General features: G+C 40.4%; 1 protein-coding gene across 1 annotated transcript in view; it reads right to left on the minus strand.

Moving 5' to 3' along the window:
• gli (transcription factor protein) overlaps positions 1–15,774 on the minus strand; it is a 21,100-nt gene extending 5,326 nt beyond the window's left edge. Inside the window, 21 exon segments of the mRNA NM_001078483.1 lie at positions 577–700; positions 1,045–1,126; positions 1,460–1,668; positions 1,794–1,964; positions 2,253–2,442; positions 2,750–2,851; positions 3,129–3,293; positions 3,901–4,065; positions 4,345–4,494; positions 4,922–5,034; positions 5,103–5,181; positions 5,239–5,482; positions 5,698–5,880; positions 6,592–6,838; positions 7,514–7,713; positions 8,314–8,401; positions 8,464–8,550; positions 8,897–8,935; positions 9,361–9,450; positions 15,267–15,376; positions 15,498–15,774. Coding sequence (NP_001071951.1) covers positions 577–700; positions 1,045–1,126; positions 1,460–1,668; positions 1,794–1,964; positions 2,253–2,442; positions 2,750–2,851; positions 3,129–3,293; positions 3,901–4,065; positions 4,345–4,494; positions 4,922–5,034; positions 5,103–5,181; positions 5,239–5,482; positions 5,698–5,880; positions 6,592–6,838; positions 7,514–7,713; positions 8,314–8,401; positions 8,464–8,550; positions 8,897–8,935; positions 9,361–9,450; positions 15,267–15,376; positions 15,498–15,760 — 3,101 coding nt within the window. The 5' untranslated portion in view covers positions 15,761–15,774.
• Positions 15,775–19,498: the final 3,724 nt, after the last annotated feature.

The raw sequence follows: 19,498 nt of genomic DNA on the forward strand, positions 1-19,498 counted from the left end.
GTCGCTTGCTCTTCGGAAAGCGTTGCCTCCCAGGTGCTGTGGCAGTGGAGTACGTGAAGGCCTTGATTGCGCACCTTCACTGCGCCGTCGAACTTCTGGGGTTTTCGGGGGTCCCATTTGTGGCAGGGACGGTCGGGCTTGGGGGTTGAACTGGTAACCAGCGGGGTCCACGGTTGGTTGCTCGTCTTTGAACCTTTGTGGTATTTTTTTAAATATTTTTTTGAATAAGTATTAAAGAAACGAATGAGTAAATATAACATATTTATCGTCGTGTGGCGGGACAACGACAGTCGTTAAAACACACATTTTTTGTTTCACACTCGCCAATTATGAGTTACAACATCAGTAATTTTGTGGTGACTATTTTTTTACGTACGGCCGACAATTTATAACAGTACTGGGTTTGAGTAAGCCGTAGTCATAACTTATATGCTATAGAGGTAGGCGCACTAACAACTGTGCCACAGCGCCAGTCTATTGCTTGAAAAACAGTTTTTTTCTTGGGGTTTATTATTTACTTTTTAAATGCAAAATCTTCAACTAAACGTAGGATAAAATTATTACAATTATCCTTACCATCGACTGAGTTGGCTTTTTGTATAACCTTCTCTGTCCAGAGGGGTGGGTGGGGGAAGACCTGCGTCCTCGTTGAATCTTGACCTTAAACGGTGGAGATGGAATGCATTGATCGTGGACGAACCTGCGGTGGGTAGGATTAAGTAATGGGATATTCTTTTATTATATAGTAGGATGAGGGAAGATGTCAGACCCTTTAATTCTGTTTTATTAGCCCGTTTGGTAGTAAACAAAGAACATTTAAAAAAATTATAAAACCGTATCTCCACGACTCCCATAGACCGTTGTTAATTGTTTAAAAAACAATCAGAGTATTTGGATAATATGTGCTAGAGGTGTCCCGTCTTCCCCACTCTACTATATGCAAAGACAATATAACACACAAATTTGATAAACTCTCCACAGCAGGGCAACTTGTATGCAATACGACCCGACATATTAGCGGTTTAATAACAGGAATCTACAAACCTGAACCACAGTTTGCGCTTGATCGTCTCGAAGAATCAAGTGAGATTGGGTCGTAAGAACCAGCAACGTTAAACCCAGTGTTCTAAAATAAAAGGCAGTTAAATATGTTTAATACACATCGTGCCGCTTATGAGTTACTACATATGAAACTAGGTAACTTTATTTTTTACCGTTTTTAATATTTTAATGCGTGGCTGACCATTTATACAAGCCACAACAAACTACGTTGGTTTAAACAAACTGCCGTTAAGAATCTTCCCCAAGGACGTATACGTCCTCAAAAAAAACAACGTTGAGCTTCGAACCCGTATCCTAATTCCACAAAACACGCCAACCATTGTGCCATGGCGGTTTTTACGGCATTTTAACTTTAATATACCAACATAGATACGACATTGTAAACCTATTTACAAACCTGACTAGAACGGCGACTGTTTTGTGAAGCCATCGACGATTTTCTGCTTCCATCGCTAACGGTACCACTATCCCTTCTATCTTGATTTAACAACGCCACCTGCCGATGGGGAGTTAGAGGAAGCTTCCTCGGGTAGGTGGTGCTCTTTTGCTTGGCAGGGAAGGCAGTGGTTGAGGAAACTTCGGTAAAACTTTCGGATTTGTTCATTCCTAAAGTAACAGTTACAGAAATTAGCCAAGAAGGGTATAGAGTACTGCATGAAAAAATGAATAATAAACCTTCAATAAACGAATGGAAGATAAAACCTTCAATAAACGAATGCGAGTAAACTTACCGAGTTTTCGTTGATCGTCATAGCCACCAATGTCAACGTAGGACTCGACGTTTGGGCTTAATCCCCCAAGTGACAGATTCTGCATCTTCTTGTTGACCAGGCGTGGCACCATAGAGGCTCGTACCGTCCCACGGTGCCTGCTTTGTACACCGACACCCCCAGACGTTGAATCTAAAAAGAAAACGTTATTGTAAACGAAGTGTTAGTGGTAGCTAGTAGGTATTAATTATTTAAACTAAATTAAAGTTATCTAAAAGTAAAAAATGAATCATCTGATCCCAAATCATGAACCATCTTACCCCAAAACAGGAACTATCTTCCCCAAACACGAACTCCATCCTACCCGAAAACACAACCCAGTTTGCCCCAAAACACGACCATCTTGCCCAAAAACATGAACCATCTTATCTCCAAATCATAAACCATCTTACCATAACCTACTATATAGCATTAGCTTACCCGGTTGTGGATTTTCATCGACCACTATATCACCATCGCTGTCACCTTCATTCCCGCCCACATTGACGTCAACTCCCGAGTCATTGTTTTGTGACGTCATATGCGGGGAATTTTGTGGCGTCACAGATACGTCAGAACCGGAAGTGCACGATGATTGGTTGCTTCTGGGGTTCATGTTGCTAGGGGGATTCTGATGAAAAATTATAAAATTCTATATATTTTTCGCGTCGTTTATTTTTAAAGAAAAGTTTTCTGTATTATTTGTAACAAAATAGTACACTATCGTTCGCTGGAATAATGGGACTAAAGGGGTAATTTATATGTTAAAGTTCAGGAAATTCAAAAATACACCAATGTATGTTTAAACTACTTTAAGTTGAAGCTTTAACTTTAATTATTTTAAATAAAAGTACAATGGTCCGGCATAATTAGGTTAACTAGAAAAATATAACATCATAGACATTTTCCGTGAAGACTGTGAATAAAGTTTAGTTTACTTGGTCGTTAGATGGCGGGTTTGAGCCGGGTGACAGCGGGTGGCAACTTGTTTTCGTCCCCGATCCGTCGTCTTTTTGCTTCTCCTTATCCAACCCTGGTTCCTATAACATAGCATAATGCTGTTAGTATTAATACCTTTTTTATACTAGGCTGTTATATAGTAGGGTGGGGAAAGGCAGGACACTTTTAGCACATAATATCCAAATGTCCTGATCGTGTTATAAACAATTAACAACGGTCTATGAGAGTCGTGAGGACACGGTTTTATAATTCTTTAAATGTTCTTTGTTTACCACTAACTAGGATAAAAACACAGAATGAATGTGTGTCCCATCTCCCTCCCTCCTGCTGTATTTGTAAAGCAGTAACAATATGTACCTGCTTTATATTTTGTCCTGTTCTCTTGCCATTCCTTTCTTGTTCCGCTTTCATGCGTTTAGTCACGTGTGCTGCAGGCCCATGTACGGTCTTGACGTGTTTACGAAGAGAGCTAGGATCAGTGTAACGCTTCGTGCAACCCGCTTGTTTGCATGCGTATGGCTTCTGCAGACAAAACCACAATCATTACACAGCTGTACCAAGGAATTACCTCAAAACTACATGACCCCTTAGCTTATTTAAAATAGGTTTATTTAAAAAAATAAAACCCTGTAAAATTTTATGCACGACGTGTAGGTTTTTGCTGTTACTTTTTAAAACTTATTTTTGTGTGAACTTATTTTTATAATAGTATAAATATAACTTAAAATAAGTATCAATTGTTACCAGGTTTAAAAATAAGTTACGTTGAGAGGTAATAGATCAAATCAGGGTTAAATTCCAAGTCCTCGCCATAGGACCTTACCCATATAGTATATTAATACACAATACATGGCATACGCATCAACGAATTATCACAACATTAATTAAGTTTTCTCAACTACCACGGCGTTAATTAAAAGAAGGTGGGGCAATACGGGACACCTTTAACACACATAATATACAAATTTTCCTGTTTTTAACAATTAACAACGGTCTATTCTATAGGTATAGAAGTAACAGTTATTTAATTCTTTAAATGCTCTTTGTTTACTACCAAATGGGACGAGAAATAGAATAAAAATGTCCCATCTTTCCCCACCCTATTATATAAAAATAAACGTAATCTTACGTCGTTTGAATGGGTTCGATTTTGATGCTTGGCTCTGTCGGATGCGTTACTGAATGCCTTGGTACAGGACGGGTACTCACACACGTAAGGTTTCTCACCAGTGTGGGAACGTAGATGGGTCTTAAGGTTTTCCAACCTTGAATATGCTTTGGTGCATCCGTCGAACTGAATTTTAAATAAGTTATTGTAAAGTTAATATGTAACATGATTAGTGTATCGTCAATAGAACAATAGCAATTATAGAAGGAAAAAGTGTATGACACTATTTCATCGGCCATTTTCTTCGCTACGCTAATGGTATATTTCTAAGTCAAAAACAGCCAAGTTTCCGTATTTGTCTTCCGTTATCGCATTCGCTTTGGTCTATTTATATTAAATCGACCGTGATGTAAAAAAACATTAATAACCGACCATATTGACCCTTAGAGCTTATTTGCTGCTTACCGTGCAACGGTGCGGCTTTTCGCCCGTGTGTCTTCTCATATGCACAACTAACATATATTGTGCTTTGAAAGGTCTTTGGTCTCGGGCACAACCTCTCCACCGGCATACGAACTCCTTTTTGTCGCCATGTATATGATCGTTGTTAATATGCTGTGTATAAAAAAAGAGTTTACATCAGATAAAGCTGTTACCAAACTTATTTAAAAGTACATTTGCAATACAAAAATACCAATAATATTTTTTGATGTTTTTTTAAACTGAAAGGTTTTAAAAGAGAGTTATATATAAATCTAAAATTGTTATGTTTCTATTAAAACTGAGCCGAAAACCATTTTTTTTGCACTAAAATTTGCAGTTAATAAGCACGTTTTAACGGGACAAATTAGCTTAGCTGTATACTACAAATTTTCTCAGATCAAATGTCCAAAGACAACATGCCAGATATAAAACGCAGCGTATTTGGCAAATGAAAAAGATCTTCAGAATCGTGAGTTTTAAAGAGTGGTGTAACCAATATTGCTTAAATTACAATGTCAGTTCATCAACAGACATTCTTAAGCTGCACAGGTCGACTTACGTGAACTAGCTGTTCCTGGGTATCAAACTCAAGCGAACAGTTTTCCCAAAAGCAATTGGTGTCGTACACTACGTCGTTTTCGTCGTTGCCAGCATGTGCGCCAGGAGAAACACCTAAACAGAAAAGGAAAGTAAAAGTGCAGGTCTGAGTATTAGACCAGCAGCAAAATGAACATATATACCTGAGTTATTATTGTTGTTGTTGTTGTTGTTGAATTGAACGTTCGGGCTCTGCGTCTCTATTTGATGTTTATTGAAATTCTGAACAAGCAACTCGCGTTAGATGGTTTAAAGGTAATGACAAAACACCCTGTGTACCTTATTGTCAAGATGGGAGTTACACATGTCTTTAGACGCAGCACTAGCGCCAACGTGCGGGTGGAAATTTCTGCCGGAAATATTCGGATCGAATCTTGAAGCCGATTTATCTAAGGAGATCTGGTTAGGGGCAAAACCAGGGAGGAGTTGACTAGCGAAGGAAGATTGCATTTGACGTGATAGTAAATGAGCATGTAAGTGCTGTGGTGACGTCATCATAGGAGTTTGGTAGCCGAACGTTGGGCTGGAAAAATACAAAGCATTCGGTAAAATAAACGTATAAAGCACCACTTTATAAGTAGGTTTGGAAGAAAAAATGCTGCTTGGAAAGTAAATGCTTCTAAAAGCATTGTTACATATACGCTGTAAATTGTAATTATTAAAAAAACAGACAATTTAATCGCTCGGTTACAAGCTTGGAAAGTATATATTTCTTTGCCATATAACGGCCATACCAACCTGATTCCACCTGCCGCTAGATGTCCGTAGCTGCCACCGCTTGCCACCGATGAACTACGGGAGTTTGCAATACCTCCGAAAGGAAGTAGCGAATTAGGGGAAGTCCGGATCATTGCTGTGATGTCAAGACCAGTGTCAGAGAAGCAGGGAGAGATGGAGAGAGGACGTTTCCGAGCGCGAGACCTAAAGACGCAAGTTGTTTGTTTAATCCTCCTGGACTTATTTACTCGCGACCCATTTAATCTTCCAGAAATTTTCGCGATCAATTACAGGTAATGAAAAATGTACATTGCGTGAAATTGCGAGACCCCTGAAGTTTTTATGCAGTTTTGGAACCCCTGCGCTAAATTATAGAGGAGTAGTATATATAAACAAATGTACAACACAATTTTCTAACTACGTTTCTTAAAACGTCATTATAACACGGATGGCCATTTTTTGTTATTCCTTATAAGTAACTTAGTGGAGTTTTATTATTTTTGGTTCAGTTCCTGTATGGGTTACAATTTTGATAACCCATCAGTGACAACTTGGTTGGAGCAGTTACCGTAAAGCGTCTGTTACGATATAATGAGTTTAATGTGCACGGCTCATGCTTACTCTCAAGTTCTGAATGATTCTTTTAATTGTTTTCATAAAACAGCCATTCTTTTGTTACATTATCTTAGCCCCATGTGCCACGACTTTTGCCTTAAGCCGCTAACTATGAACATAGTTATTTGGAGGCATGTGTGTGTTTGGTAATTAAGATCCAGTACTTAAAATAAGTTACTATTGTTTTGTAATTTCTAAAGTCTAAAGTTCGTTAGTTTCTGGGCGTTTTTATAGTAATGTAGATTTTACCTGACCGTAGGTTTTTGGGTATACTTGAGGATAAAAGGAAAACATCTTAACCTGCACAGTGGACTCGGAAATCGGCCAAGTTCTTCCTGCTTCTCTAGCGACAGCGCGAGGTTCCTATCATTCCGAGCTGCCACCGCAAGAAGTCGCTGTTGCTGCTGCATCAATTGGTAGTATGCCAGCTGGTTTATGTTTTGCGAAAAATTCCCCGCTAAGCCTTGATTTGAACCCTGTTGTGCACTGTTCACCGCCATGTTACTTTGATGGGGTGAGTAGTAAGGGTAGCACAACTTTTCAAGCTCTGTAAAAAGAGAGATTCTGGTACAAACAATTAAATTAAGATTTTAACAATAATATATAACAATTTGTAAAAAAGGTTCAGATTTAAAAAGGTTTCAGATTTCAAGTTTTGTAAAAAAGCTTTGTATTTACCAAGTTTAAACCACCGAAATAAAACGGTAATTCAATCATGTTTCTATTTGAATAAGAGACTGACGATGCCGTTTAGGCGAAATATATTTCTTAATTAATAACTAGTGGTTGGACTTGATTTTTGTTAGTTACGTTTTTGTAGCACCAGATAATTACTGTAACTCAAACATTACGTTGTTATGTTATTACGCTTCAAGTCTCCCAGTGAGACTATAACGAAATTGACCAATTAAACAACTAAGAACTTACAAGACAAAAGCTTTTAGACCTATAATTGAAAATTTTTAAGTAAATTTGAGTTAAACGTAATAAAACGAAAGTTTTATATGAAAACAGCATCAGGAAATTAGGAATTAAACATATAGTAGGTTAGGCTAAGATGGGACATGTTTTCATTCTCTTTTCTTGGCACATTTGATAGTAAACAAAGAAAATTTGAGCAATTATATAACCGCATATTCTCGTGACTCACTGTTAATTGTTAAAACACGATTAAGAAATATGCGAAATGGTGTTCAAAATATATCATATCAAAGTACTATACCTTGAATTGAATGGTGGGGACTGAGGTTCCTTGCTTGCGATAACATGGACATTGTTGGCGATCTGAGGCCACCTTGGGATAATCCACCCATGTAGAACTCAAGTGATGAATTATAGTTAAACGGGTTCGTGTTCTGCTGAGGGGACATTGGAATCAGAGACACATCTGAGTGAATTGGACTTCCGCTGACACCAGGAGCACTGCGAACCATGTGTAAAGTTATAGAGTACTGCGGGTTCAAGACAATATAGTAGTGTAGGGTTAAATGGATAACGTTAGGACATAATATCTCATGTTTCTTAATCGTGCTTATAACAATTAAAGGGGTTTACTAACGAAAAATCAAAGGTTGTGTATTGATAGAAATGCCTAAATATGATCTAAAGGTACCATCAAAGTATCAAAATACAAAACAGCTTTAAAAAAAGGAGTTTCAAAATCCGCAAATTCAACCGATGAAGTAACAAAAATGGCGCAATGCATGGGATTTCCCATAGGAAAAAAATCACTCAACATTGATCGTCTCTAAAACATTGGAGAAAAAGAAAACTTTGATGGTACCTTTAGGTCAAATTTGGGCATCTCTATCCATACAAATTTTCAATTTTTGTTGGTATACCCTTTTTAACAACGCTATAAAGAATGGTAAGAAACTGTTTATTTATTTCTGTAAATATACTTTGTTTACTACCCAACGGGACAATAAAAAATAAAAAACATAAGACCATCCTACTCCAACCTATTGGACAACTACAAATACTGCTCTGTGTTGAGTTGTAGGAAATGTGTTTAATACATACGTGTGCATGTGCCGAGGATCGAAGGGATATCTCCCGTCTCTAAGTTGCGAATCGACTGGCAAATGCGAGTTGATGGGGTAGCGTCGATCTGGAACGGCATAAACACGTCATTAATGACGTCATATTTTTGTACGAAAAGCTTGGACTTACCGTCTCCATTGCAAGTGTTCCCTAAATTTGATGATGTCATGTTTCTGTTGCTAGGTGACGGTTTCGTAAACTGGTGTTTGTCCGTGGCTGTGTTAAAAGTACAAATAGTCACAGATCGAAAACTGCCGTTTATTAAATAGATTAACGCGGTTTATTGGTGTTGGAATCTTAAACATATAATAATGTGGGGCAGAGGGATACCGTTAGCAATTAATATCCAATATTTTATAATCGTGTTTTTAACAATTGGCAACGCTATTCTTGAGTCGTAAGTACAAGGTTATGTAATTTTGTAAACATGCTTTGTTTAAGACCAGATGGAATTAAAGAGAACTAAAACATGTACCATCTTACCCCAACCTAGTATATATGTTCATAACATATAGCACTGGAAGAATTTCCGCATCTGTTAATACATTATAACTAACCGTACCTGTTCGTTGGTTTGAAGTGATCTCTTCTTTCATTTTTCCTATGAAATATAATCAAGTACTAAAAACACGTAATGTTTGAGCAGTCTGGCCATGGCCTACTCAATACATGTTGAGTAAGCCATGGTCTGGCACATCTTGAACAAGTTATGTAATAAAGACAAAGGTGAGGCAAAAATAAGATAACACTATATTCATTTGTGCTTCCAATTTCGAAAACCATATAAACTTTAAAAATAAGAAGGGTAAAAGTGCATATACCATTATCAGGCTACCCGCTACCTAACTATGCCCCTTTTAATGGCGGTGTATACACCCTAGACACTGCGAAACCCCCAAACCGTTACTCTCAATTCTGGCCTAAGTCTCAGGTCCCATGGCGTGTCAGGCTATAGACCTTTTCCACGTAGAATAGAATATGGTCGTAACGATTAGATTCATTGGGTATATGGATACAATGTACAACCTGTAGAGGTGGTACACCCTTGTGGTTTCGAGACAATGTTCGACGATCCGCGTCCCCCTTTCCCCGAGTTGCTCCGCTTTTCTTCATCTTCTGTGACGTAACAATATGAATAAAATTAGAAAAAAAACGAAGCGAGTGAAAAATCTCGGAGAAACAACAAATCCAGTCATGCCTCAATGGCGGTTTGGAGACAGTCCTTATCTCTGGCATGCGATTCGTCAAATCGTTTTCGAGTACACGCTGTTGCAGTGCGTGACGCAAAACCGATGGACCGCGGTCACGTAAGTTGGTAAAGGAGACGAGATTGTGATGTTTTAATGATTGGTACCACTTACTAAAATCGTGTACCAGGAATTTGTAGGTACCGAATGGTAACTTAATACTGATAAAAACAATGTATATTAATACGTTGGCTTGGATATCAGTATAGCCCAAAACAGTTAAAAAACATACTACAGTAAGAGCGATCGAGACACATATTCTCCCAAATTTTAACATCTGTTTTTAACAGGTAATAACAGTAATCTGCTTCGGCGCGCTTAGTACATTCGTGAGAACACACTGTCGAATACCCTTGTAAAAAAATTGGCCACAATAATAAACTGAAATTTAAAAAATGTCCCATATTACCCCGTGTCAAACCTTTTCCAACCCTAAGTAGTATTGACCTGACTACTCAAAAATTGGGAATTTGGCATAAAAATTTACGTGAAACCAAATTTATTATATTATGATGTAACTGGCTACTAAAAGCTGAAAAAAAAACAACGTGAACTAAATCTTTGTATACGATTTCGACACGAGCGTTGTTTGCTTATCTATCCATCAACGTGGCAAGGGTTTGTGGTTAATGAGGCGGAACGGGGACAGTGGGTGAACCGATTGCATAAACGACGGGTGGTATCATGGTGGTCGTTTATCTTTCACTAAAGTATCACGAAAACTCACGAGCACCCTTTCATGTGAGAAACCTCAGGATTGATAATGAATACGGTATGTGAATTAGCGAAAGTAAAATGTATGGCTGTTTTTTTACTTTTCACGGTTCTTTATACAGTAACTGTAATATAGTAGGGGGGAGATGGGACACCTTGTTATTCTACTTTTTCGCCACATTTGGTAGTAAACAAAGAGAATTCAAATAATTATCAAACCGTAGCGCACGACTTACATAGACCGTTGGTAATTGTTTAAAACACGATCAGGATATTTGGATAATTTAAATGCTAAAGGTGTCCCATCTCCCCCCACCCTACTATACGTTAATTGTGTCAATACCATTAAGGCCTTTTGGGACAGCGAGTTAAGTCAATTTTGCATTGAGACATTACCCTACCCGTGATATACAGGTGCGTACGCTTAGGTATAATGGTTGTTTTTCTTAAAATTTAAACCGATAGAAGCGTTTGAAGTAAAGCGCTCGGAATCCGGATTCGACTCTCAGGCTCCAGCAGTTTTATACGGTCCATATCTCGGCGAATCATTGAAGGGCAAGAAAGATCTACGGCTCGTAACATTGTTGCATATCAACCGTGGAAGCTTACCACGCGATACGATCACAGTGTTGCCGGGGGAAAAAAACGTAGTGTTGCCACGAGCCTTAACTGTGGGAAAATAGCGAATTCCCATAAGAGTGACAGTTGAAGAGAGAGAACTAGGATCAAAGACTCCGCTGGTACAAGTAGCCATGTCCCAAGTCACTAGCAATTAAACGTTTGATGAATGTTAAGGGTTTTGTTGAAATTCGGAACCCGCTTGGCAGTTTTCATGGCTGAGTGACTTTCACATCAGCGTGGGGGCGGCCCTATGTTGTCATCTGTCATTCGTCTGCTCCAAAAACGCGAATTTTTTTCGAAGACGATCAGATCACCGCCGTTTGGGATCGGGTTTCGAACACACACGAAGTTTTGCGGCGTTTCGGACGAAAATTAAGACAAATCGACGTTAACTCTTGTGGCCACTGGCGCCGCCAGACTGCTGGGATCGCAACGGCAACCAAGAAGTCGAAACAATGTCGTTTATCGGCGAAAAATCGAGCGATTTTGATTGGCGACGGGGCGGAAACCGAATTCGAGTCATATTCGGGTAGCGGGGCACGATGGAAGTCGCTTCTGCCGCGTACTGTCCGTGTTGTCGGCTGGCGTGCTTACCTCAAAACAGAAACCAGCTTTAAACTTGGCGAATTATTTATCTCCGGTTCAGTGAAGCCGAAAACCAGCAGCCTCACGTTGCCACGACGACCAGTCATTAAGCGATCCAACAGGCGAAGGAATTCGAAAACGGTAGTTTCCGCACGGNGAGGGCTGTTTCGTAACGCGGGGACTACCCGCAATCTGTGCGAATTTCGGGCCTAAACAGGGGTAGGTATTGTTCCGACAGTGCACACCTGGCAACAATTAAGCGATCTTTTTACGGCCTTGGGCGATTCGCGTCGATCAACGAAGCAGCGAGGCTTCGTTCGACGCTGACTGGCTTGTATAGAACCTAGCCTAAGAAGCTATAAAAGTCTCATTATCCTGTGTCGTGTTGAACATAGATAAACGTCATGCGGGCAATTTGAATCGGGTGTATAAGCCACTGCTGATGTTGTAACGAACACACGCAGCACCTGTTCGTTAACAAACAGTTTTTGCTGTTTATCGATTACATATTATGAAAATGCCATCCATACAGCCTACAACTAATTCAATTCACCGTTCGCAATAACTTTAAATTGGCCACAATAATCGGTCCGAATCCGGAGCGGCCGCAACGAAGTCAAGGTATTTTCGCGGCTCGGCGAAAACTTGGAAACAAGTCTTTGAGTGGCTGACGTGCCTGACAGCTGTTCACGCATGGATGACCCGAAGATAAGCAATTAGACCCGCAGGTTGAGACGGGATGTTTAACACAAAGTGGAACGCTAAGATGATTACGAAGAAACGAAACTTTGTGCGACGTGTTTTGTTTTCAGTATTTATACAGCCACAGCCAGCTACTTCTACACTACCCTTGGGAAATCGGCCAAGTTTCTAACAGTTTAATCTTCTCATCGTTTCACCTGCTAGCTCCAAAAATTCGCAGTGTAGACCGTCGATTAAATCNCGAAAGGGNNTGTCGGCGACAGAAGAATCGTCCATCGGCAACATAGTGACGTCATCTTAAATGACGTACGTCGTGACGCATCACTTTAGTTCTTTTATGCAAATTTTAGTCACATTCCTAAACGTTTCCTAAATTAACTGGCACCTGGTATAAATACAAGGCGAACGTTAACCTGTGACCCCGCGTGTCAACTATGATGTCACAAACGCGTTTGGGCCACATAATAAGATAATTTTTTTCGATAAATAAAAAAACAGAGACCTCATAATGACTTGCTTTTCTTTTTGTTAGCAAAATCCGAAATGTTACATTTTACACCTGTAACTAAAGTCACTAGACCCAACATCAACTCGACGTAGGCATTAGATTAACGTCTGACAAGAACTGGCAGTAAAAGGTCCGAGACTGCCTGACTAATCCGCTTAGCTTGGACAACCCGCCAAATTTATAACGAGCCTAAAAACTTCGATCTACCATACAGTAATGCACCAGGAATTCGAACTCTATCCTTGCCCGAGTTATTCACTGTTTCCCTCAAGTTCACAAGCTAGCAAATCACGCGGTACTGTTCTACCTCGTCCGCACACGCGGTGTAACTGCTGAAACAGTTTTCGTTCGCTGCCGCGCATTGCGCATCGTGGGTGGCCTCCGTGACGTTACAATCACGATTGTGACGTCACAAGGCAGCGGGCGGCGCTGCAGAGTGACGAGAGAAAATGAAAATCGATCACTCGCTAAGCAGCGACGACCCTGGGTCATTGCGGCGCTATTGTGATAGTGAGGGTCATCGGGGAAATCCCGGACTACAGCGGGGTAGGGGTAACGAATTGTTCGGCAAAAATGTTATTAAATAAACAGAACCCTATTTTAAGCCTATATTTGGTAAAGCAATCTTGGTGGCGAAAGTGCCTCCCTTAATTTGATCGTAATTGGCCAATGAAAGCCATTCCCTCCTACTACGTCATAACTCTGCCTCCGGCTTGACCCGAAATTGGGAAAGACGATCCGCGGGGAGTGAGTCATCTTCCCCCGTTGTTATGGCAACCATGGTTGTCAGGTTAGGGCTTTTTCGGGGAGAGAGTGATTTGCGTTCTTTCACTTTTATACGGGAAGCCGGAAATTGGAAATTACTTAGTGAGTAATACGATTCGCGACTGTAAAAGCGCAAAGCAACTGTATCTGTGGTATTTTTTTTTTAAATCAGCCTAACGGTTAGCACATTTCCTTACGATTAAATATTCCACCTATCTTAACCAGTATTTGTAACAGGAAGTAGCAATAAGTTTCAAGTAATATTACATAGTGGATTTCCCTTCGCCTTATAAACAGTCAGATTACTGTTGCATGAGATGTATGATGACTATGGCGACGGAGCGTGCATACACAATGTCTAGCGTATCAAATCTAATCCTTGTGTCGTGCGAGGGTCGCCCGGAGTTTTTACATTGAGTATCAAGTTATAAGCGCTTCTTTTATTGCGGACGAGACCACGGCCAAGGTCGAATTCACCTCGGTGTTATTTACAGCTAAAAATCCTTTGTATCGGGCGCCAAGACGCACCAGTTGTAAGCCGTGTATCTATACATATGGGGCGTATAACGGTATACGGTGCGGATTGTAAGTTTAACATTGTTGTTGCTATCATCAGTTCGGGCAATTCGTGTTTAATTTATGGACTTTAGATAAGTACGCGGTGATACCGGGCTTATGGGATTTAATGATTTATAATAGCCATGTTTAAAACAGGTAGTAACACACAGTGCAGGCATGTCTAACCAAAAAACACATCAGTCGAATGGTTTACGTTAATAGTAGGGTGGGGTAAAATGGGACATATTTTCACTCTCTTTTCTCGCCCGTAATAGTAATCAAATAAAATTTAAAGGATTATATAAGCAATGTTAATTGTTTAACACGTGATTGGAAAGATGGCTTATATATGCTAACGGTGTCCATCGTACCCCATAGTTTTATATTTATAGTACCTTAACATTGTATCTACAGAGCACGTAAATAACACACCTAACGGCCTGAGAGGCTATTTTAAAAATATTTAATCATATGTTCGTGGAGAAAATGGCTACAATATGGCGGACAACGGTGCCCAACTCAGCAACAATAACTCAGTTTTATTATAGGCTGAGATCAAGTCGGTACACTTTGGCTTTCCTATTCTATCCACGGACCTATTCATATTCATTGGGCGTCTGAAAATAAGCCCATACGTTTCCGCCGCATTGTTGGGTGCGCAGAAACGAACGGAAATCAAGAAAATCTGTTTGATCAGCACTAACTACAGTAGCTGTTGCGGACCGGGCTTTTTTGAGCCACAGAAACAGTATTTTCACATGACGTCATTCCTATACCGGGCACGAAAATTATACGGCGTTAGGATTGAGCTTTCTGTTTTAGCTTGCGCGATTAATCCTAATAAACGACCAACGGCGTAATCGCATTTGTCAGACGCCTTATCCATCATGGTTAGCATTATGACAAACGAAAGACGGACCCTTAAAGTTAAGTCCTTGTAACATAAAGCGTGTGAAAACCATAAAACTTACGAACACTTTATTTGAAAGATATGGTAGTTTGTGTAAGATGGGATATCGTTAGAACCAATATTAAATACATCCTGGTAGGATTTTTAAAAACCAGCAACGCTCTTTTAGAGTTGTGGGTATAATATATATATACTTATTTTCCAAACTACCACATGGGACGAAAAAAAAAACATGCGAATATGTCCTATCATGCGCCCGACTTTACATTATAGATCCCAAATACATTGATAACTGTATTGCTTGCTGTTAATTTCGACTCACCGAAAGACGTTGTGCTTGTTGGTGCTTCCAGGGTCGACTGATGACGTAACTGATGATGTAATACTTCGTTTCGATGCCGTGGTAGTTCAGACTCAGGAGGCGATTCTGATCTATTGAGAGAAGTTATGGTAAACAGGAATGAAAATGTTGAAAGTTTAGGCAGATTCATGACTTACTTATAGAACATAATACGTTCGTAGTTAGACTATGGATATTAAAATAACGTGTCACCTTTTGTAACGTTTGTCGCTTGGACTAGTCGACGATGACACTACCGCTTCTTCCTCTCTATCGACAACCCGATTTTGCTTTCGACTCAAAACTGGTTGCTTCCCGGGCTTTGGTGCATCGGCAGCCGGCGAAGAGAGCTCCAGCTGCTGGATGTCGCTATCCGGAGTCAAATGAGTTTGGGCTTCATTCTTCTCCACTAAAGCCGGGTTTTGGCCACTTTTATGACACAGAACTTGAACGTCGCTTTTTGCCGCGTTCTCCATGTAAAATCTACGACATACCTACCCCTAAAAAATACCAAAATTGTTATCAGTCTTGAAATTCTAAACTGACCACATGGACGTTCCACAGAACCATACAACAGTGTACAGATAACAGGGACGAAAACCAGACGCCGCGGATTTGCGATGCGGCACGCCACATGGACAGAACTCAAATTCCATTCGCCAGGCTTCGATACTGACTCATTCGCGGCTGTGGTACATTGAGCAACTAAACCACGTTTAAAGGCATGCAAGATTCCAACAGTCAAATCTGTGTCAAAAGCTGCAAAATCCGCAAGTCTACGGGACAAGGCCCCGGCAACAGTAGGTGTCAAATTAATGGCGGTCTACAAGAATAGGTTACATTCCATCAACGCCCGACGTCGCATTCTGGGAAGAAATTCGAGAGAAACGACCCAGAAATTATTGGCATCATGCAGATAATAGAACGATCTTGCGGGTTGTCTTACAAGGGCAAGCGCTGCCAAGAAATGCCGCATTTAATTAGTTTTAATATGTTCAATACATCCAACGAAGATTAAAACGGCACTATATGAAAATAGGTTCAAGGAAATGCCAAAAATTGTAACCAGAAAATTGTAATTGCTATAATTGACACCTCTATTTTGATTGACTAAACAATTTTATAATTTTCGTATCTTCTTGCTTGGAAAACTTTACCTAACCAGCTTTTACAAATCTATCTAAGCTGACGTAATTATGACGTCACGAGGTATGATGATGTATGACGTAATCAACCATCGATCCTAAATTTCTATTAATTAAATTCTTAATTGTTGTCACATTTGGCTTGATTGTGTCACCAGCTAGCCAAAAGGTCACGCCTGACCTTGACCCTTTTGACCCCAATCTTAACCCCGATCTTGACTCCACTTATTTGATTACCCAGCGATCGTCGCTTTTATAAGTGGGGCAGATAGGGGTCAACATTTCTATTGGGGCGAGGGACTTTATTAAAAATACCGTTACTAGCCAAAAATAGTTAGCCATAGGGGTGAAGGGGGTCGTTAGCGATATATCCTGAAAGATTTTTGATACGAAAACGTTACATAACAGATTTATTGAAACGAGGATTCTTAACGGACTTGAATTGGCCCGATTTCCGTTGATCAACCGTAGTTGATACGATCTCGGTCAAATGCGCTTAGATGTGGTCCTGGTTTAAGTATTTGAACTTGGCTTGTAACTTAATACCCTACCACAATGCGACTTAATACAGGCCACTTACTGAACTTGAATTCGATACATTGGGTATTATGGGAACCGAGTTTGTTTGTGGGAATCCGCATAGACTATCAGTGTATCAGTGTCTCGCCGGTTGAATGGATACATGGTTTACATTTTAAAGGCAGAATGGCTCTTAACGTTTCGCTACAAAACCGTTGAGCAGGAAATTCCATCGTAACCTGAAAACACTTCGCCCTTGAGTTTCCGAATCAAAAATACTTTTTTTTACGGGGCGCTTGCAATTATGTTAGAAAGGCGAAAGGTTGCTTCAGCTCGTTTAGCGTAAACTTCAACAAAGTCAGAAAAACTCCCCCGACAATGTCAAAATACAACACAAAGTCAGAAAAACTCCCCCGACAATGTCAAAATACAACACGAGTCATGCTGTTTGATCGGTTATAGGGCAGAGAGGGGCGCCCACGAGGCAGCACTCAGGCATTTTTTGTCGAAATCGCTGTACTGTGACGATGGTGGCTTATGTGCGCCAGTGATAAGCTTTTAAAACTCGCGAGTAATCCTGTAATTGAGGCTCGGGCACTCGGGAAGACATAATGAGCAGTTAGAGGACGAACAACAAACCAGCCACAGCCGTACGGTGTCTACCAACAGTCGTAATGGCGCATAAAACGGACGAACTATCCCAAATCGCATATACTCTTATAAAGTTAGCTTAGGCGTAGGAATAACAGAGTTACCTCAGAGCACAAGCCGCAGGGCCATTAACGGGCCCCGGGGGAGCCTGAAATATTCCGCTGCTGCTGGTTCTGGTTCATTTCAATCCAATTCACGAAGGCGCCTCTACCTCGACTTTGATCGAACAGTCTTTGAATAATAAAACGATTCTTTCGATGGGAGGCCTACATACCTCATTCCACCAGACTACCGCATCAAGATACATCATACACGCACCTCTACATACCTATACACACTGCTAGCTCTGTATTTGAACATGTTTTTCTATCGGAATCGTAAACTGCATTCCTTAACAGCTGGTTATAGTAGCCTAGCACTTCGTTTTAGACCCGCATCGTGATAACTGACCTTTTCTGCAACTGGAACTAAAACTTCTTCATTTTCGGCGAATTTCTTACCAAATAATGATTAATATAATATACTTGTTCGGCGAATAGTGCCTTGTAAATTTAAAAGCTTTAATACAGATATAAATAACGCTTATTTTATAGCTGAACTACTACAGATCGTTTGCGCAGTGCATCGGAGGCTCCCGCGCCAGCTTCGTGACGAAATAATAAACGATAAACAGAGCGCGTCGAAAAAACTTCGGTTTGTGACGCTACAATGGTAACACGGGTGCGGTGAGGCGTGACGGCCAGCGCGCTTTGTCTGAAAAAAATCTGCGGAACTGGAAAAGACAGCGCCCGAAAATCTCCTAAACGCAAGCGTATTTTCTTTGATTGCAGGCCTGTGTTAGGCCTTCAAATGCGCACATATGAGACCGCAAGGGGCAGCATAACGGCCGTTTTGGGCGGTTGCACTTTTTGTTGAGGTCGAAGTTCGAGAAGCTTCACTTCACGCCTCCTCTTCAAAAATGATCACTTGTTCATTACGGAAACCTGTTGTAAATTACAGCGAGTTTCGACTTCAAATGAATTGTCGAACTATTATGATCAAGGTGGTATTTAAGAGGAAAAGTTATTTTCAAATGTTAAGTGTTATAATTATCCCACTTCACCTTGTTTAATTTACCAAATACCAAAACGCTTTCGACATTTCTTGTACAACACATGACATTACCGTAAGTTTTCCAAAAATGGTAAGCGAATATATTAAGATTATATATATCCTAGCATTATTCCCAGTTTTGATAATATTACGATATCTTAGCAAACGTATTAAGTTCACGTTGATTCCAAATACGGCCTGCGGCGGTGGTACTCGCTAGGATAAACTGGATGCTTTGCTGGTTGGTAATATAATATCAGCCAAGCAAGGGCTGTGAAAATATTCAAATTATTTTCGATCGAATCTCCAGCAGACTTAGTGTGCAAAGGATTTCGGCTAACTGCTTAACGCATTAGCTGTCGACTGATGCGAGCAACGGAGCATAACGGCGCACGGTCACGGGTCATCGGTTCCAGTCATCACCATAGTTACTAAGACTTTGATCGTAAAAGGGGAGGACCGCTAACTGCTAGCAGGAGACTGTAAAAGTGCGAAAACTATCTGTCAGTTACTTGGCAATAAAGCTGGCGGCTGGCTCTGGTTTGAAATTGAATCAATGGGCTTGAAATGCCGGAATAGTAAAGCTGGATTATTTTGACGTAAGTATACGCCGTGGGCAACATGGCATCGGTCATCGGTTAGTGTCGCCGAGGTTTGTTTGTTGTCAATATAAGCGTTATTCCGGATGTACGGAGTATTACGGAGGATGATGTTCGTAACCGTGAAATTGCACGATGTAAACAAAATCAAGACTGGATCTCTACTTCCACCTTGCGGGCTACAAAATTAACGCATATCGAGAAATAG

The sequence above is a fragment of the Ciona intestinalis genome, chromosome 7 (genome assembly GCF_000224145.3).
Source record: "Ciona intestinalis chromosome 7, KH, whole genome shotgun sequence".
NCBI classification, from domain to species: Eukaryota; Metazoa; Chordata; class Ascidiacea; order Phlebobranchia; family Cionidae; genus Ciona; species Ciona intestinalis.